Genomic DNA, 20,619 nt, shown 5'->3' with positions numbered 1-20,619 from the left:
TCTGGGCTTTAGTGAGCAACTTGGACTCTCAGTTACCATGACATAGCTTTTTGAACTTGAGCTGTTTGAGCTTGAAAAGCAGAGCTTTATTTTCTTCATATTGAGTAATAAAATTGAGCAGGGCGACCTCTACTTTAATCCAATGTATCTTTGCTTCATATCAGATCATATAATATTATGCTATATATTAAAGAAGTCAATATTATTTCATTTTATGGTTGCTGAATTTGAATACGACATGAACTGTACCTTTTTGGGTTGGTTTTTTTTTTTTAATTATTACTTTACAAACAATTTTGTGATGCAAATGGTTCTTTTTTAACCTGCTAATTTCCAAAAGTACTATTTTCAGCTTTCCAAAGCTCCGTTTTAGGTCACAGTGCCCTATAAATACATGTCTTGAAAACGAGCCATTAGCTGCACACTACTAGTTATCTGTAATGCCCGGGATTGAATTTCAGGAACTATTTGTAGTTGCTGCAACTGATAATTTACCCGAGCGGGGAACTATTTTTGAACACAATGCTTCTGTCAAGATGTTCTTGCCTGAGGGCTGCACACCCAGTGTCTGCTAAGTATGCTATTCATGGTTTGCATAGGGCTATTAGGAGCCCACCAGAAATAAATCGACCACAAGTCAGCATTACAGAAACCCACAGGTGGCACATGCACCATTGGCAGGCCTATTGCAGAGACATGGCACAGGGTCAACCTGATGATGCAACCTAATGACCCAGGACAAATTGATTTGATAGACAAATATCACTACAACAAATGAGCTTTAATGGGAAATTTACCCCCCCCCTCCCCATTCCCTGTCTTCTTCAGTCATCAAGTCCATTGGGAGGGATTTCTTCGACAAAATACCAGACAATTGACCTTTCTTAATTTGCACGTCTTTCCTTCCTGCAGGCAGAAAGCACTTACATACAGTAAAATGCCTGCTCACTCTAATTACGGGTGCTTTTATCCACAATTGCTGGTTCCTGCTGGTACACAAAGAAAACTTAAGAGTAATGCTAAAAGCACAATCCGAAAATGCCTGAGTTGCGTCAAGTTGGCAGATGAGTCATAAGAATACGTAACCACGTGAAGCCGGTACAAAAGGCATGACCTCTCAATATGATACACTCAGTGTGTGCAGATGTTTATGCATCAGTGTTGCAGAACTCATAAACTGAGCCCTCTCTATCATTTTTCTCTCTCCATCCTTTTTTTGAATGCATTTTTTATTTTTTTTATTTATTTTATTATCAGGAAATCTCTTTATGGAGCTCCTGCAGATAGGAAACCTGTTTCCATGGGGACTGCTGTCTTTCAGACTGGCTGGATGTGTGTGCGTAAGACAGTCATGCAGCTTGAAAAGAAAAGTTTTCAGTTTGATATTTAATGGTATACTTAGCCACTGACATGAAATAAAATGGCTGGAAGCAATCTTAAAATTTCGCTCCAGTTAATCAATTACTCATTTCGGTATAATAGGTGCAGCACAAAAAGTGTGCACAGCAGATCATAGTGCACAAGGTTAAGTATCTGTTGCATCAGATATACAGCACAGGGTTTCATGGTTAACAGTGACACTGGTTCAAGAGTGAATGATGCTCTTCTTTAAAAGCACGAGTGGATGCATCCATTATTTAAAGCCTGCAATATTAGATTAAGGTTTGCACATTCACGCATACACGCGCACTTTGCATGACCAATGTGAACTCAAGTGACCATTGCTTTTTCATCTTTAAAAGTCCAGAAGCATTGTTTTCTGCAAAGGTTACAGCATTTTTTTCGTACTCTGCTTACGCTCTTGTGCACAGATGACTATAACAATCAATGCAAAGTTGCATAATTCAAACCCTGTAATTATGAAAGTAATTATTTGTAAATATTACTGTCATCACATAGGTGCAGGGAATATAGCAGTACTCATGCATGCTATTGAGGTTGTTTGGATTTAGTATAAAAGTGATTGCATACTGCCACCCAGTGTAGGCAGCAGGTTTGTGTAAAAGTGACAAAAGTATGACTCAGAAATTTAATTTTTACGTTTATTAAAAACAAACAAAAACAAGCAAACAAACAAAAACACAACACATGGAATCAGAAATTCTCATTTCTCCATGTTTGAAATGTCTGGTATCATTGTGAGGATATATAAATGTGAAATATATCCAGATACAATATGTTTATTTAAGTTGACATTCTTCTAAGCAAACAACACACATAATTACACCGTGTGCATGTCAAGGCAAAGTTAAATAACACTGAGTCATTCAGGCTGGAGGATATCATGTTAACAGCCACAAACAGAGAAGAAGCACTACTCATTAGTATGGCATAATTAAAGGTTATGCCATACTAATAAGTGGTGCTTCTTTACAATACTGATGTAATTTTTAAACTAGTCAACATCAGTTAAAACTGTAGTCAAATGCCCCGTGTTTCTTCAGCGTTTGACTTTTCCCACACTGGTGAGTCACTAATTGTAGGCACCGTCATGAGTAACACAGAGGGGGCACAAGCGCTTCAGAGTCTTTTCAGCTCAATACAAAAAGGAAACACAGTCTGACAGCACTGACCGAAAGATCATTGATTTTCGTTATTTGTGCAAAGGGCAAAGAAGACAAGAAATTAACAAAGCTGCAACATTTGATAAACATAAACATTTTTTTGGATTAGTTTCCTTAAAGGTCACAAATAGATAAAGATAAACTGGATAAAATCTAATTACTTTATTCAGTCGTCAGTAGTAGAGAAGAATCAATCTCAATCTGACGTTATCCATTCACAGAATACAGAGCTACATTCAAACTTCGATGACTAACTTTTTGAATTTTCCCTTCATTCCTACGCCAGAGATGAGCTGCATAAGTCTGAGACTGGCAGACCTTGACAACCGATGAACGCTTGTGAAAGTGACGTCTGAGTGAGTTCCTCTGAGTCCACGTTTTAGGGCAATGAACTAATACATAAATATCAACGGCTGTCTTACATACTATCTGTCTACTCTCCAATGATGACTACGATGTTTAAATTTTCATGCTCATACTGCTGGTAGAAATTTAACGAATGCTTCTGCGTAAGTAAAGGATACTTGTTTAAAGTTTTATGGGATGCACCGAGAGCGCTGAGGTGCAGGTAGAATACCTAGAGTGTAGAAAGTAGGAAAGCTGTGAAACAAGTGGCAAATATTTTATCGGCCAAATTTCTGGCATTTTCTTAATTTGTAATACACCAAGAACTTTAAATACCTAACTATCACCATTCCCTATACAAAACAAAGATACTTTTGTACTCAAACGTACCAAACCTTGTTTTAATTTGTTATTTTCACAAGCAAATTATATCAGCCTTCCTGGAGGAGCATCACCTCAAAGTATTTTTGATTGTGAATTTTCCTAGAGGATGCAACAAAAACAACATTTGTGTCATTTGGAGAACTTATTATTTAAAGACTGTAAGAACCGAAATAGCTGTGTTCATATTTCTCCATATAGTAATGTGCTAAAAGTCTTGAGTCACCCCTCATTTCATCATATTTTGCTGGGAAAATGGGAAATAGGAGCAGAGATTTACTGAAGCATGCAAATATACATTAAAACACAATATATAATACAAAACTAGAGTTTGAGCGAGCTTGAGAGTCAATATTTGGTATGACCACTTTTATTCTTAAACACAGCCTGAACTCTAATAGGCAAGCTTTCTTGTAATTTCCTTAAATAGTTCTCCAGGCTTCTTGAAGGACATTTAAAGCTCTTCATTGGATGTTGGTGCCCTTTAGTTCTGTTCTCTGTCAAGTTGATCCCACAATTTCCATCAGTTCTGACAAGATCCGACCACCTCTGGCTGAAATGAAGCCAAAAACCATGACCGTGTTGGCTGTAGACACTCAGTGTTGTACCTCTCTCCTGAATTCCTCCAGACATATTGATGTGATGTCAAGTTCTTGTGTAATTTGGCGTACCTCAGCCTTTTCACTACATTGCATAATGGCTTCTTGACAGCCACCCTTCCACTGGAAACGTTTCTCAATGGTAGATGGATCAACTGAAGGTCCAGATGCATCTCTCAGGTCCTGTGTCAGATTTTTTTTTCTTCTATTTTTTGAGGATATGACTTATTAATCTGTTGTAGATGTTTTTAGGCTTCCCACTTCTGCTTTTGTTTTGGTATTTTTGGGTTAAAATATGCCTTTTCACAACATTAACCCTGCACTTGAGAAGCTTTAATCATTAAAAACGGCGTCTGTTTTTAGTTTGCGCTGAGACTCTAATATACAGTATTTTATTTGAACATTCAGTAAGTTTTACTTTTTTGTAAAGTCCCTTCAGGTTATTAAATGTAAAAAAATGCAGTGCGAATGATATTACTCAGCATCTAAACCATCTGTCTCTGTGAGTTTTTAAAATATTAAAAATACAACGTAGCATAATCAAAACGCCCTGAAAACAGGTTATAGAAAATTTCATGCTGTTGGCTAATTGGGAAAAAATATAGATTGGCTACAACCTTGGCTCTCAGTGGAGTCAACATTCATATTGCTGTGCAGGTTAAAAGATATTGCTTCTACAATGGATTTACTAGATTTAATATCTGTCACTTACACATCTTTTCACTGAGTAAATGATTCATTTTTCTGACCTCCCAACAGTGAGAGAGAGAGAGAGCTCTGTAATGTGAAAGCAATCTGACACACAAAGAATGCTAAATAACACTGACCTCAAAATCAAACTGCGTCACACCTTTACTTGTTACTGCATAATTAAAACCTCCTCTAGTCGGTGCCCTTTTCACACTTTTGAATCACTAATGTAGTTGCTCATTATGAAAAAAGGGGGCGGGGGGTACTGTTTATAATGAATCTGTTTATTTCAATAGAAAATGAAAACTAATTGCATTGTTGAGTAAATAACAGCTTCTCAGTTGTTAGATTTGTGGGATTTGTCAGAGGGCAAGAATGAGCGGACAATATTGAATTAAACTGTCAGGATTTGTGATGGTGCATTTTTGTTTTTCCATTTTATTCATTTCATGCGAAACATCATGTGAATATGAATAAAGGAAAGCTGTTTCAGAGTGTTCCAGCGGCTGCATTTGTTGCTCAGGAAAACTCCAATGTGCCGATTCACATTAAAGAAGAAGTAGTCATAAAAAAAGAAGGCATATCTCGCAAAATAAAGATGAAACGTGAGTTACAACCAAAAACGAAAAACTTTATTTCCAATAACTTAACTCAGCTGAATTCACAATATATGTAAAGAAGCACACCTTGAGGTTTCCCATGTGAGTATTACAAACACTGTTGCTGAGAAAAAAATGTGTACAGCATTCCCCAATTGGCTGTCTCTGGTTATAAGTGGCTGCTGGCTGTCACTGGGTGAAATCAGTTGCAAAGAAGTCGATGCAAAAAATATTTTTTTTTCTGCAAATAGTTGCTAACTCAGAAAATGATAGTGAAACTTGAAAAAAGTGTGATGCAAACCAGAAATGTAGGTCACTGTAGCCAACGTATTTCAAAATGTGCAACAGTCACTTTAAGAGGAAAATGGCCTCCATTTGTGGTTTCTGTCATACTTTTACAAGTGTGCATTTTCCCTAGATATAGTTACGTCGCTTGAGTAAAATGGGGTTCAGTGGCCGTTCTCTAAGCCTGTGTGACTGGAGCTTTGCCCACCTAAAGCAGCCAGTCAGGGAATATTAATTTTTCCCCTCATGACCAGTGGTTGCCAGATGGTCACAGACTAGTCTCAAAGCCTGTTTGACTGGGACCAAGCTTCAAAAAAGGTATCTATAAAACCTCTATTATAGAAATCTGGCAATACCACGGCCAAGTACTCACTTTGAAATCCACTACCTGGAGTACATCTATCGTTGGAGTGTAAAATCCTCAGATGAGTCCACTCAATTACAAAGAAATTGCCAGACACACAAATTTCCACACAGATGTCCGTCGGTCTGAAGATAAAAATTTAACAGGTGCTGCTTAAAAAGCACAATGCAGCACAATGCAAAGCACACCATTTACTCTCTTCACACGACCAAGGCTGACCCACTGAGAGCATGAACAGCTTTTATAGCAGTGTTGATTGTTGCCCACTGGCTCCACAGGAGAAAGAGGCAGTGCCAATCTGCACCATTATTCCTTAACCCTATAGACTATATTTTCTCATGTGCTGAGGTCCATTAGCCTGTTTAACCCTTTTATGCCAGAACCATGAAATAACTGCCAGAAAATTGTTTTGTGAAACTTCTGACAAAATGTTAAAAACATATCAATTTACATATGTGAGTGTACCTTTTTTCTATCATATTTGCTACATCAGACATTTTTTTTTTTTTTGGGGGGGGGGGGGGGGGGGGGGCAATTTATTGATAAAAAATGTACCAAGCAGTTTATTTCAGTTTTTCACACCATAGTTGTCATATTTCTAAGGACATGTTTGTTAGGCTGATTAATCTGATATTCTAAATTGACCATAGGTGTGAAAATGAATGTGAATAGCCCTGTGATAGACCTGTCACTAGTTACTTGTCCCTAGAATCTTTTCAATTTCTTTTTCTTTTTATTGCATTTTCCACTTTGCAAAAGGAATCCCGTTATTAAGAGTAACATGACATTAGGGGTAACCTCTACTAAGTGGCATCCTCCAGCACCAGAAATAGGACGCAGGAAGCTCTTTGAGACTTCTGAGTGCAGGTTGACATTTTCTGGGATGAACAAAATGGAAAAATAAATGCAAAGAAGGCATTTTTGGCTGACTCAAGAAAACAGGGTCTCCTCATCTCTTGACATGTCAGGACAGCATAAAATGCAGTCGATGTTGTCAAAAAAGCAGAAAAAGAATACTTGTCATAGGTGAATACATTTATTACATTGTAGTGATTACTTAGTGGTTTACTACATTTTTTAATCCTTTTCCATTCTTGGTATTTTTTACTATTATTAATATGAATTCTCTTGCATAATTTCTGTTCATGAAACTGCAGAAACATCAGTGTCTACTGACTCACTACTACAAAACTTTCATAGCAGCATACATACAACAGACAACAAAGCACATAAATAAGGTGTAGAAATAGAGATAGGCAAATAGAGTTCAGAGAGAGATAAATAGATATGTGATATTAATTTATATGTGATATTTAGCAGTTTTTTTACTATGAATCTTAAATAATGTTCATAACACTCTGCGAAATGAAATGAATAAATAAGCTTTGTTTCTTCAAGGTGTAACCTTTAGTTTCTAAATGGAAGAAATCACTGTAATGAGGGATCAGTAATGTTCCATCAACTCCTTTCTTATGCAAACACCCAATCAAATTGTTACTCGAGCACAAAATTCAGCTTGGCTAAATTTATTCCAATGAGGATTTTGTTTCTGCAGCAAAAACACCCACTGAACAGACAGAGTGTAAACACAATGGCAACAGCAGTGCAGGTACAAAATCAATAAAGAACGAGGGAAATATCTTCAAAGCTGTTGATGCGCACTAGTGTATCAAATGACGCATGTCACCTAATTAGAAAATGTAAAATATTATTTTCTAATGGGATGGAAAATTTGAATTTAGGTTAAAGCAGACGTAATTTCAATCCCTTCCACTTTTGAAATCACACAAACAGTGGGAACAGGTTGGTGTCCCATATTATCACCCACTGCTAAATTGAGGCATGGTGTGAAAAACAGTCCTTTGTGATAGCGCTAATAGATGGACACACACACAGGAAGAGGGGAAATGAAAGAAATTGGATATCTCTAATGTAGTGCCCTTAAAAAAGGAGACCCTGCTGACTGCTGCTATACTGGACACCACCTTGTCAACATGTTGCAACCACTGAGAGTGAATTAAAACGTGAAGACAAACATGATGGACGTCACAAAAAGTGCTTCACCTGCCCCGATGAGGTAACTCAGAGTAAGTAAATGAACAGTTGCTGAAATAATCATTCATTAAATTATTGTTTTGCTAAATTATTATTTTTCCTTAAGAAAATCTTCAGTTACTCTAAAGAAAATAACACAAATAGCAAAATATCAACAAAAGAGAAATTCATTTATCCATCCAAGCTGCTTTCAGGTCATTATAGGTGGAGCCAACAGACCTCTCATCCATCATATGGTTCTGTGAAGCTGTGTGAGGTCATGTATACGCTGAGAATGTCAGTCTGTCACAGGGCTGACAGATGATCAAAATTCACATTTATACTGTAACTACTTTCTAGTTCAGCATGCTAACTTTTACTCATGCAAATAAAATGGAGAAACTTGAGGCAATATTGACCATGCAGGGGTTTACTACTCAAAGACTTCGCCTTGATGCATGGGGCAATTAAAAAGTGCATTGCAGTTTGCTGTGCTTTTATGTGACTGCAACTGATACAAAGACACTAATGTATTTTTATCCCATACAAAAGAAACCAATAAGCTGGGACATTAGGACAGGATGAATAATGTGATGTTCTCTGCTACTCGTAAAAGTAACAGCATGAGACTTGTTCTCGTCAGGGGACTGGAAGGGTCTCTTGAGTTGGTTGAGTCAATCGGAAGTAGGCTGACCCATTTCCAGAGCACGTTTATTTTCAGGTTTTCAGTGAAGGTCAAAGTCACCCAACGTAGTTTCTGTTATTATATGCAGCACTGCATGCTATAATAGAGGTCTGATCGTTTTATTTGTTTGTGTACCAAACGTGTTAAGGTGATTACTTACTGTAGGTGACAAATCTGCATGTAGTAACTATGAGGAAAATGTGCTGTATTTTTCCATTCTGTATTTTTCCAGTCCCTGCCTCTGAGTGCACTTCCCAAAGAACTGAGGATTTAAACAATGATCTGCAACATTAAGTAGAATATTCATCTTTACATTACCTGGTCAGTCAACTATAATCTCATTGCACAACAGTAACTCACTAAGCTTCGGTAAGTTTTGTTTTATTTTACATATTTAATTTCCATTCAGTTATTTATTATTGCTGTGTTTGAATATGCATAAATGCTGTCTTGGCTATCTTAAGCTCTCCTGTCACTGCAGCACCTGACTTAACAGACCACTATGAATTCAGTTCTTACACGTCCATCATTTTTCTTCAGACTAATCTCACTGTTGCATAGTCCCAGCCTTGATTCCACAACTGTGCTGAATATAATTTAGATAAAAGCTGTCCAAGGACACCAAACACAATGACCGTTTGATGTAATGAGAAAGAGACAAGGCTGTTTCATCATGCTACCAGTAGATGGCAGTGAGAAGGCTTTCAACTGTTTTAGACCCAACTCTGATAAATTTAATAATGTTTGGGCTTCCGTTTCTTTTTCTCTTTTTCTGTTAGTTATCAGTCGATTGTTTTAATTACTGATAGTGAAAAAACAGTCAGTTATTTCTGACTGTTTGTTGTCATGTTGGCGGAAGGCATAAAACAGGTAAATCATCATCAGCATATTAATCAAAATAGGATAATTGTAAATATCTATATACTGTATTGAATGTAAGCTTTTTTGGTAAACCTAGTGGATTTACCCCAAAAAGTTGATTCTGTTCATCTGGTCAGAGCGTTTTCAGCTAAACATTTCGTCACACATCTAAGTGACTTCTTCAGGCTCAGCCTTCTGCAGGTTTCCCCAACCTTATAAACAGTACCTTTGATCACAATGACTGAAACTAGCCCACTGAATAAATAATGGGCTGTGAGCTCAGTTCCTTCATCATTAATATGCAAATTGTCCTGACTTAATAGATTTAATGCAGGTAACATGCTGTGCAATAAATGGTTGTGCTTATTAAATGATCTTTTGTGTAGGCAAGTGTAGTGTAGGTAAATAATTTTTCCATTTTCTTTATCATTTCTTTCTTGCACAACAATGTAGTTTTCTATAGTATTTTATTGTGAAGTCCACATCTATTAGAAATTTACATTAACTGCAGTAGAAAAGTACACCCTTACTGCTTCCATGGGTATTAAGAGGGTAAGTAGCAGCTGTGTGCTGCTAATTAAATGAGTTAATTTGCATTTGATTGGACATCCCTGCAAAGGACAAAATGACAAAAAAATCCAAGAGTTTCATGTCTGAATCGACAGGCTTCAGTTCACAAGCTAAAGGCGACAGTTCATGACAGTGCAGTTACAAAAGACTGAACAAGTATGGCTGGTTTGGAAAGGTTGCCAGAAAAGAATATAAACTTTAAAATGAACATTGTACCATGGCTTATTGTCGCAAATTTCATTAACAGTTCCTTAACAAATCACAAGATTTCTGGAACGATGTCCTTTGAACAGATGACACCAAAGAGGCATCTGGGCTTATAGTACAGCACCACATATGCCAGAAACCAAACACAGCATATCACCAGCACATCAGCATGGTGGAGGAGGATTGATGATTTGGGGTTGTTTTGCAGCCACAAGACCTGGGCAACTTGCAGTCATTGGGTAAACCATGAACTCCTCTGTATACCAAAGTATTTAGAGTCAAACGTGAGGCCATGTCGCAGGATCTTAAGACATTAGTATATTAACCAAGGCTTGCAAACTTCAGTGAGCTCAAGAAGATTTGTAAAGAAGAGAGGGCCAAAATTCCTCTTCAGCAATATCAGAGACTGATAAAGTCATACAGAAAATACTACTTGAAGAATTGCTGCTCAAGAGGTTCTACAAGCTGTTTCAAAGGACTGCAGAGACTCCTTTGAATTAAACGTACATCTCCACAGTCTTTTTTAGCGTGTCTTTGTTGTAATGCATACTAAAGTCCAGCAGGTGGCAGTAATAAGCATAACGTCGAATGTTGACAACCTTCCGAAATCCATCAAAGAAGTATGACAACCGGGTTCAGTCCGTTCAGCCAACTAGACAACATTTTGCTGTCCGGGGGTAAACCAGGTACGTTAACCAGGTACATCATAGCTTAGTTTTAGAAGAACACCGTTCTACAACTAGATCATTGTAATTTGAGCGGGTAGTTATCCAAGGCGAGAACTTTTTTAGCTTGACTTGACTGCTGTTAGTAGCAGAGAACCTACTAAAGCTAACGTTAGCTTAGCCATCCATTAATTACCCCTGACAAAATGTAGCGTTAGTTTTCTGTTAGAGCATATCACTTTGTCCTTAGCGCTATTGTTTACTTCGGGAGCTTGTTACAATGTTGTCGCGAGTGTTGTAGCTGTAATTAAATATATCCCTGGTTCAATGTGTGTCAGGGCGAATACAGGATAAAAACGAGTAACTCTTCTTTCTCTGTCGGAAAATATTGAACCGTTTTTTCCCGTGCTGTTATTATTTGTTTCATTTTACTACGTAATATGTCACTATGCCACCTGGGCAACCCTAAACTCATGTTGTCATTTCTGTTTCTTCCAGCTGTGAGATTTTTTTCCCCTCGATGGTGCTAGGAACCTATTTGAAAACTAACAGAGCTGGAACAAGGACACACACTTCGTAGTCCAGATCTCCTTTCTGTCTTGTTTTCCACTGAAGACAAATGAGTCATGGATCAAGCTGTTGTGGACAATCCTGTTACCCTTGTGATCAGGGCTCCCAACCAGAAATATGATGACCAGACAATCAACTGCTACCAGAACTGGACTGTGGAGAAACTCAAAGCTCACCTGTCTGACGTGTACCCGAGTAAACCTGTGAGTATCTCACCCTTATTTAATCAAAGCTGTTGATGTAAGAGGTTGACTTGCGTGTTAATTCCCTCTGATCATGTTCACACTTTCCTACTTTGCTTTTGTTATCCAAACCAGCTGATCACTGTTATTGAAGTAAGAGCAGCAGCTGCTGTTATAATACTACTACTTGTTTTTAATAGCATACAGTAATGCAGTAGTTCTCAAACTTTTTTTTTGGTATGCCTCACTTCAGAGGCTAACAGAATTTTATTTCTGGCTATTTTAATCAAAAATTTACAATTTAAAAAGAAAGATTAAAATTGAATTTTAATTAAATGGAAACTATTGCATCAGCAAACTCTTGTTTTTGTTTTTGTTCTTCCCTTGTAATGATTTTTAAAAAAAGTCATTATACTCATTCAACTTCACATTTTTCTTCTGGTCGTTCATGCCCCACAGTTTGAGAAACACTGCAGTGTTGGTAGATAGTTATGTGGTTAGAAAGATACTCATAACATGTAACAAGTGTAACAAGTGTTTTCTTGCCTTTTTCAGTTAATAGTAATATGAATGACACACGCAATATGTTGGAGTTACAAAATCAGCTAACACACTGATACGTAATGGTGCTGTGACATGTATTCTGCTCCATATGCTGCAGACAGTGACAGTATTGCAAACACTGCAGTGAAAGCCGCTCTGCTGGACAAACTGTGTATTGATATCATTACCAGATTTTTTTCTGCATTATGCTACACATATTAGGCAGGAAATGGCCTGCATACCCTTATGTGTACATGTTGTTACATATAAGCTTCACAGTTACAGTTTTGAGAATGAATTGCATTTTTGTTGTTTCTGTAGCCTTTAACTGTGTTTTGATTTTTAGCTCTCACACAGTCTCAACCTTCATTTTGCTTTGCTTACTTTTGCTTTGTGAGTTCTGCTGAGTTCCCTCATGAGTCATATTATGTCACTCAGTTGAATAATCACTGAGTGACATAGATCATTAACCTTGATGTTTTTTCTGAAGGGAAAGAAATGAGGTTCCTAGAGTCTTTGTAGCTGAAAGAGCCTTGGAGGCTGTAGATTTGACGTCACAATGAAGGGAAGGCGTTTGTATTCCAGGTTTATTGTGCTGCTAATCTGACTTTGCTCTGCTTCCTCTGTGCTCTCGGCTTGTTCTGATGCAATCAAATTAAATACATGGGAGCAAACTGCATTCTGATAAAGCTGTAGAGTGTTCATCCAAATGCCTGTACATTTTTGTGTAACTCGGGGGAAGTTATTTCTGGAAATCTCAAAAAATAAGAAAATACTTCCACTTCCAGTTGTAAGTTGGCCAGGATCTAAAAGAGAAAATGTGTTTTTTTTTTTAACAACTGTAGAGTGAATGCAAGCTGTAAGAGGATCACACTCTGACCTTGTTGTAGTCAGGAGAGCTAAATCCACTCTTAAGACCCACTTATCCCAATTGAGGTTACTACAAACCCATCCTTATTACTCATTCACAGAAAGTTTCTGCCCTTTAATGCTGTGATCATGTACACATAACAGTTAACTCTGTTTTCTTTTAATGTATGATTGTATTTCTGGCATCTTTACCCTTTTAAAAATGTAAAACAAAACTGAGCAACCTAGATTCTTGGTGTTGTTCATAATACATAGGCTTCCTTCTTTGACCCAGTTATTGTTATCCTTTTTTATTTTTAGAGCTCCAAAGACCAGAGGCTGGTGTATTCTGGAAAGCTCCTGTTGGATCATTTTACCTTAAAAGATGTGCTCAGAAAGGTAAGTTTGTGTAGTTATAGGCATAGGATTTATTAAAGTCCAGGTAGTTTAGTAAGTCTAGAGCTCACAAGATTTTAACTGCCTGATTTACAAAAATGTATCAGGCAATTGTTGCTTACTGTGTTTACAATTTCAACAAAAGAGTCTCTCTGCACTCAGAGAGGAGTATGGTGTGGAAGAACTTATGTAGCCTACACAGAAACACCTTCCCACACATCTGAGATAAACTGGAATTGCACTCAAAGGACACTTTATTAGGTACACCTTGCTAGTACTGGGTTGGACGCGCTTTGGCATTCAGAACTTACATAACTCTTTGCAGCATAGATTCAACAAGATGCTGAAAACATTCCTCAGAGATTTTTTTGTCCATGTTGACATGATGGCATCAAATGGGTGCTGCAGAATTGTCAGCTTTACATCCATGATGTGGACCTCCCATTCTACCACTACCACCCTCTATTGGACTGAGATCCAATGACTGTGGAGGCCATTTGAGTACAGTGTCACTGTGCTGTCCTGTTTACGAAACCAATTTAAGATGATTTGGGCTTTGTGACATGGCACATTAATCCTGGTGGAAAAAGCCATCAGAGTATGGGTACACCGTGATTGGATGGACATGATCAGTACTAATACTCAGGTAGGCTGTGGTGTTTAAATGATGCTCAGTTGGTACTAAGGTTCCCAAAGTGTCACCCACACCACTACACTACCACCACCATTAGCCTGAACTGCTGATTAAAAAGCGGGATTGAGTTAGGCTGCTGGAACGAGTGATTATTTAAGTTAATGTTACCTTCGTATCAGCTTGAAGCTCTCTGGCACTAACAACCATGCCACGTTCAAAGTCACTTCAGTCACCTTTCATTTCCATTCTGATGCTCAGTTTGAACTAAAGCATGATTACATGCCTAAATACACAGATTTGCTGCCATGTGATTGGTTGGTCAGATATTTGCATTAACAAAGATCTGTACCTAATAAAGTGTCCAGTGAATGTAGTTTGTCATGCTTATGTAATTTTTATTTATTTCACTGGAACATTGGGTGCTTGTGCAAACAAAGCCACCTTATATACAATTACTGGATGTCAATGAGTCTTCATGTTGATTCCTGCAAAATTAGGCAACTCTTAGGTTGACCCATTTTTCTGTTATCGGAACGGAGTGACTTCACTTTTGTATTTGTTACTGTGTAGGACTTTTCCTCCTGGTTTTCTTTGTGTAACCTGCAACAACGATTATGTAACCATAGGTGGCACAGCAATGACAAAGTCTTGAGGGAAAAAAGTTTTAATGTTCATGTTGATCTTTTTTAGGTAAATTCAAGTCTAGTGAATTGATTTTTGAAAACGAAAAACTGGCCGACATATCACCACTAAAAAGAGAATAGAATGGAGGAGGGGGCAAAGCAAGACAGTGTGTACAGGTATATTGCAGTTCTAATGAGAGTTTATTGTGTTCCTTCTTTTTATGTTGTTCTCTTTTAATTGATTTTTTTAAATATGTTTTATTACCCAGTGTTCCACTTTTTTTCTCTTCTTCATCTCTAGGCCACTATTAAAGTAATGCATTTTATAATGGGCTTTCCTATAATTGCATGCTGTTTTGTAAAGAAACTCAGTATGTTCAAATATTATGTAGGTATTATTAATATGTTTGTGTTTAAGCAGGAACATTGAAAATCTTAAATGTCCTGTCTCTTTTGTGAAGTTGTCCTTAGCCAAAATAGGCAGCAGCTCAGTTGGCAATAGTTATGCAGCAGTAAGTAAACAGCATACAAAACATGCATACATATAATGTGTACATAAATGGGGAATGGCATACAAAAAAAAAAGAATCGTGTATTTGTTTCAATTATCACAGGTTAAGCAGGGATGCTGAGTTACTGCTGATTTCTTTAGAAACTATCGCTTCCCTCGTGTTAATTTTGTCTTGTTTAAAGCTGAAAGCAACATTTTAAAAGTTTTTCAGCACCTGATTAAGGTATATCCAGATAAGTAATTAACAAAGATAGTAACTTGGAAAACTCTTTTGAAGGATTTAGATCTGTAGCCTTATAGAAAAGCTTAATGTATAGTATTCTTGTCTTTGCATTAATCTAATAAAGCAAATGTCCACAAAATAGATTTAGAAGCGCTTTGAAGTGTTCTTGAGGCTTAAAAATAACAAGTCCAAAGAACATGCTGCACTTAAGCTGTGTTTAATAATGAGCTCTTATTGGCTTCTACAGCAGGACGAGTACCATATGCTCCATCTGGTGTGCGCCTCACGAACCCCTCCCAGCTCCCCAAAGCCCACCCGCAGCTGCAGTAACAAGCCCCAGGAGAGCACAGCCCGTCCCACGGTGGGTCAGCCGTGTACTTCTTAGACCTTGCATTTCATTTCATCATCGCCATATTTTCTTTCATCAGCTACCTAACTGTTGTAATTTGCAAGTCTCTGGAGATTTAAAAACGTCACTTGCCTTTGTTTTAGGGCGAGCAAGAAACTAGAACTTTTTTTTTTTTCCCCCTCCCTGGTTACAGGCCCCTCAGAACTCTAATGGAGTTGGTCAGGATAGCCACTCCTCTACAGGAGGGAGCAGTGATGGACTCAGACACCGAGCTGGATCCTTCCCTTACCACCAGATGTATCCACAATTTATGTACAGGTAAGCTACTGAACTGCAGTGCAGGTGTGAAGGTTAGTTCAGGAAACTGTTTCACTAGGCCAATTAATGATGAAAATAGAAAAACAATGCAAATACACCTGCTTATAAACTTCATTATTAAGTAGTTTTAACATGTTACTCAAGACACTTCCATTGCAATGTTTACATAACAATCTTACTGATTTGGACTTGGCAACTTTTAGCACTTTGCATCTTAAATAACTGTAGTTTTAGCGTGTGCTACAGCAGCAGAAGCTAACATAATGACAAAGAGCTATTTACCTCTGCTTAACAACTGTAAAGTCAGACTATTTAATGGTGATAAACTGAGAATGAGCTGAAACAAAAAAACACAAAGAGATTTTACTTAAATCCAAAGAAGACAAAAACACCAACAACTTGCTATGTGTTATGTGAAGGTTGATGGTTTCATTCCTGGCTGCTCCAGATTCCAGTTTACTGATTCTAGTTGGGTGTTTTCCTGAGCATCCTAACCAATCTCTCCTGAAGCTGACAGTTTGGATCTTTTTCCAGACTTTTTCCAGCTTGTGTAAATATATAGTTCATCTTCTCAGATCTTCACTGAGTTCCTTGGACTTTACAAATATGCATTTTGTCAATCAAATTAGTGCTTGCATCCTAATCCTTTTTATGCTGGCAAAGAGAAACTACCAGCTGTACTCATTTATGATGACTAATCAGACCCCGCCAAAGTAAAAGACACTGTAGAACCTTCAGCACCACTAATAAAAAGGCTTATTGAGTGTGTGTATATATTTGAGCCTGTATAGATTAGAAAAAATCCCAAATAAATTAAAACTTATGCAGAAATCAGTAAAAACCCAAATTTACTGATATATAATGTTGTCATGTTGAGTGTATAAAAACTTCTCCCAACAATCCTAGTGAGGTTGTTTACACATGGATGAGTTGTTCTGGTTCAGTGAGGTGTGTTTTCCTGTTATGTCTGGCCATGTGATAAACAAAAGCATTGGTTATATTTGACTGAATAAACAGTATTAACAGTAATAATTTTATTACAATGCTGATGTTTTTCTTTTGGCTCTGACTAAAACCTCTTCTCCAAAAATGGAGAATGTCACTGTTTTTATATTGCACCCTCTTTTTCCAGCTGGAACCAACACTCTGCTCAGTCGACGCCTCCCGCAAATATGCCCGCTTATTACAACCCCATGACACTCATGTGGTGGCAGCAGCTGTATGCCAGGCAGTACTACATGCATTAGTAAGTCCATTTGTGTTTTAGTCTCTCCATTTAAAAACAAAAACGTTTTTAGGGCCGTGTTCAAACAGCGTTACCACCATCTGTCTCTCGTCCTCTAGTCAGTTACTTGCCGCCTCCTCTCAGCACCTCAGGCCCGACCAGCCCTCAACCCAGTCTAACCAGTCCCATCCCCAGAGTCAACGACCCCAAGTGGGTCGTCACGGCAACCCAGAAGTCCAGATGAATGCCCAAGGAGGGGAGATCCTGAACGAGGAAGAGCTCAATCGGGACTGGCTGGATTGGGTGTACACATTTTCACGCGCTGCCATCTTACTCAGTATAGTCTACTTCTACTCGTCCTTCAGCCGCTTTGTCATGGTGATGATGGCCATGCTGGTGCTTTACCTGTGAGTTTACTTTACGCGTGTGTTTTAAATGCCCGTCATTACAATACAGTGACCAGAACTACACTAAAACACTCTTTAAACTCTGAAACTGAAATAATGCGTATTTGCAGCATGCACGGTGACACGGTAGCTTTAACTGGGAGAGTTTACATCTTGTTGGATTCTGGTATTGTTTAATATAGTGGCTGGCAAATGACTCAAAGGTGCTTTTATCGCTACTTTCTTGTGGTACCAGAATGTTACATCGTTCCACGCGTAGGGAAAAACAAGAAAATGGATATTTTAAGGAGCAGTCACGTAAAATATTGAATTTTTTTATATATACTCTAACAAATACTCGAAAATCCTGCCTGTGTGTACTTACAGTAGTGTTTGTACTGTTATTGCATTGTTAGGTCTCATGATTTTGTAAGTGCCTTTTCGGATTTGTGCTTTAACAAAAGGCACTAATAGTGGGTCTCTGTCTCATCTCACATCGAAATTCACAACAATAGATAAATGCTTTTCTCTGGAAAGCATTTATCTTTAAAAAATGGTTGCCTTTACAATGAAGGCCACAATGGTTGAATACTCTCTGATTAGAGCAATTTCCTGTGTCTTCACGCGGCGCTGCATTGAAGATTCCCTGTTGTATTTGCCCTAATTTAACCGGAAAGAAGTACCTGAATTTTAAAGTAATGAAGACTCAACAGAAGTTTAGATTTTTACAATGCATTACTTTTATATATTTTGCCTTTATCTTAACATTAAAGGCTCTTAGAATTTTTAAAAAACATATTTTGTAGACACGACAGGGATTCGTCATTTTCATACCACACTATAAGTACCTCAAAGATTACTCAAGAGTATAATGAATAATAAGTTGATATGACCAACACTGTGAAACATTTGTAATTTCTTTTCTTGTTCTGCCTGCAGGCATCAGGCCGGCTGGTTTCCGTTTAACCTGGAGAACGAACTTCAGCTTCCCGGAGACGGAGGCAATCAGGATGATGCCGAGGGGGAGCCACAAAACCAAGACTTACAAGAAATGGTAACTGCCTCTCTCATCCACTGGTGCTTTACTCAGAACTGATTGGATTGTTATCAGTACCATTTATGTTTTTTATCTGCAGTACAAGCTGTGAAATGAAGTACCAGTTTCCAGATAGCTGTAGGATATAGTACACCACTTGTCTTTAATAACTCATAACAGTGGTATTGTATTGTAGATTGCCCAATTTAAGAAAACAACAAAGATCATGAAAATGAGGTCAATTGGATAATGAGAAGTTAGGTGGGGCTTTTCACAGTTTTTTGACATTTACTTGATTTCAAATGGTCTGTTAATTATGTTGTTGTTTTAATTAGGTTAGAAAAAATGTAATTTGCCGGTCTAGTGGAAGGAAAAGATGAGCTAAAAACACTAAAATGGCGTTTTGATTTCATAGGGGAATGAAGAAATGTATTTGTAAGTATGCAGATAAAGTGTGGGGCATTATGTCTGAAGCTAATTTAGTGGATATCTCATTTCACAGTCAAATATGACTCATATATTCTAGCCTAATCTTGTGCACTGAGCGTCAGGGAGAACTATAATCTCACTTGATTCTTGTCATTTGACTTCCCCCGTATAGGAAGGAGTGTTGGATGATGGTTCTGATGATGAGGATGGGGAAAGCGGAGAGGAAGGAGCGGAAGATCCTAACAGTGCCCCCCACACAGGCTTCTTGTCCTCCACGTGGTCATTCATCATAACCTTTTTCATGTCACTCATCCCAGAGGGGCCACCAAACGGCGCTAACTGAACCACAAGCACTATGTGCTGCCACAGTTCCCCACCGAAGCATTTTCTTTAAGAGGAGGGTGAATATCTCTCCAGGTTAGGGAAACTCTTTCTTTTACAATGCAGTGTTACAGTTTCCCAATAGTCTACGTGAAACTTTGAGCAGAACCACAGCAGGCCGATTTAAAAAAGGAAAAAAAGGCAATTTTACGTGAAGTTGTTTTCTTTGTCTGCACAAAGACAAATATTTTAAACTAACCAACGAGAAGTTTGTTCACTGTGTATGAATTGATTGCTATCGACAGCATGTAAACATAGGGACGACAATTAACTGCTGCGTTTTTGGCACCTAAATCTTTATTTTTTCTTTGTAAGAAGCCATTGTTGAAATAGTTGTTTTGCTCGAATTGTAATGAATTATTTGTAATTGTCGTTATATTACAATAAGACATTTTAAAAGAGCCACGTTAGTGTTAAAGCTGAATTTCAGTGATTAATAGTGAATCATGTAGCGCCTGTAATACATGAGTTATTTTGGCCCAAGACTTTATGAAACACATTTGTACTGTGTTTAAGTGAAACCCAGTGATGCTGGCTAGTAACGTGTGATTTTCTTGTTTGTTTGTTTTTTAAGGAGAAATGATGTACAACCGATGCTTTCAGACAGTCTCAGATTACTGAATGACAGAAGAAATTATTATTTTGACTGAAGTTCTGGCTGTTGAGAAGACAATAAAAAAATCTCACTGTTTATTGATTGTTTGTTTGTTTTGGGTTTTTTTTAAAGCGGTGCCACTGTGCGTCTCTGGATTTTCTGAAAATGACTACTTCTAACGTTTATTAAAATCCTGTTTATTGTAATTTAATCACGTGGTTATTCGTTTCTACCAGGTCAACACAGGAACACAAATAATGACTGAATTGTTCGCACTGAGCAGGATTTCTGCTTTAATTCTCTTATGAGAAGCATATCCTGAATTAATTTTTCACTGGGCTACAAATTGCAATACACTTTGTGGCCGGAAGATCCTTTTTTTTTTCTTTCTTTTTTTTTAATAAAGAGAAAACTTGAAGTGAATACTGGAATGATTTATTCTAGCGTCTGCTGTGCAAGCTCTGGTCCGGATGCATGGGCCTGAAGCAGTGCTGGGCAAATGCTGCTCAAATATAATGCT

At 37.8% G+C, this 20,619-nt stretch overlaps 1 protein-coding gene across 3 annotated transcripts; it reads left to right on the top strand.

Moving 5' to 3' along the window:
- Positions 1 to 10,773: 10,773 nt before the first annotated feature.
- Positions 10,774 to 20,201, top strand: LOC135932892 (homocysteine-responsive endoplasmic reticulum-resident ubiquitin-like domain member 2 protein). Of its 3 annotated transcripts, none has more exons than XM_065470617.1 (10): positions 10,774 to 10,870; positions 11,348 to 11,622; positions 11,737 to 11,754; positions 13,315 to 13,392; positions 15,628 to 15,741; positions 15,923 to 16,047; positions 17,180 to 17,293; positions 17,392 to 17,679; positions 18,598 to 18,712; positions 19,296 to 20,201. In XM_065470617.1, exons 2-10 carry the CDS (start codon positions 11,476 to 11,478, stop codon positions 19,464 to 19,466), a joined length of 1,170 nt encoding a protein of 389 aa, XP_065326689.1. In that variant the 5' UTR covers positions 10,774 to 10,870; positions 11,348 to 11,475; the 3' UTR covers positions 19,467 to 20,201. The 3 variants fall into 3 exon arrangements, with proteins under 3 accessions (XP_065326689.1, XP_065326692.1, XP_065326691.1); XM_065470619.1 differs by having other exon boundaries at positions 10,861 to 10,883; XM_065470620.1 differs by lacking the exon at positions 11,737 to 11,754.
- The last annotated feature ends 418 nt before the right edge of the window (positions 20,202 to 20,619 follow it).

The sequence above is a fragment of the Pelmatolapia mariae genome, linkage group LG22, assembly GCF_036321145.2.
Source record: "Pelmatolapia mariae isolate MD_Pm_ZW linkage group LG22, Pm_UMD_F_2, whole genome shotgun sequence".
Classification (NCBI taxonomy): domain Eukaryota; kingdom Metazoa; phylum Chordata; class Actinopteri; order Cichliformes; family Cichlidae; genus Pelmatolapia; species Pelmatolapia mariae.
Note: the sequence above shows the minus strand (reverse complement) of the source record. Positions and strands in the feature narration are given on the sequence as shown.

Excerpts from the sequence above, each read along its gene's own strand:
- LOC135932892 (XM_065470617.1), top strand. The coding sequence starts at position 11,476 with ATGGATCAAGCTGTTGTGGACAATCCTGTTACCCTTGTGATCAGGGCT. Across the intron at positions 17,294-17,391 it reads AGGCAGTACTACATGCATTA|TCAGTTACTTGCCGCCTCCT; the intron begins GTAAGTCCATTT and ends CTCGTCCTCTAG. Across the intron at positions 18,713-19,295 it reads ACCAAGACTTACAAGAAATG|GAAGGAGTGTTGGATGATGG; the intron begins GTAACTGCCTCT and ends TCCCCCGTATAG.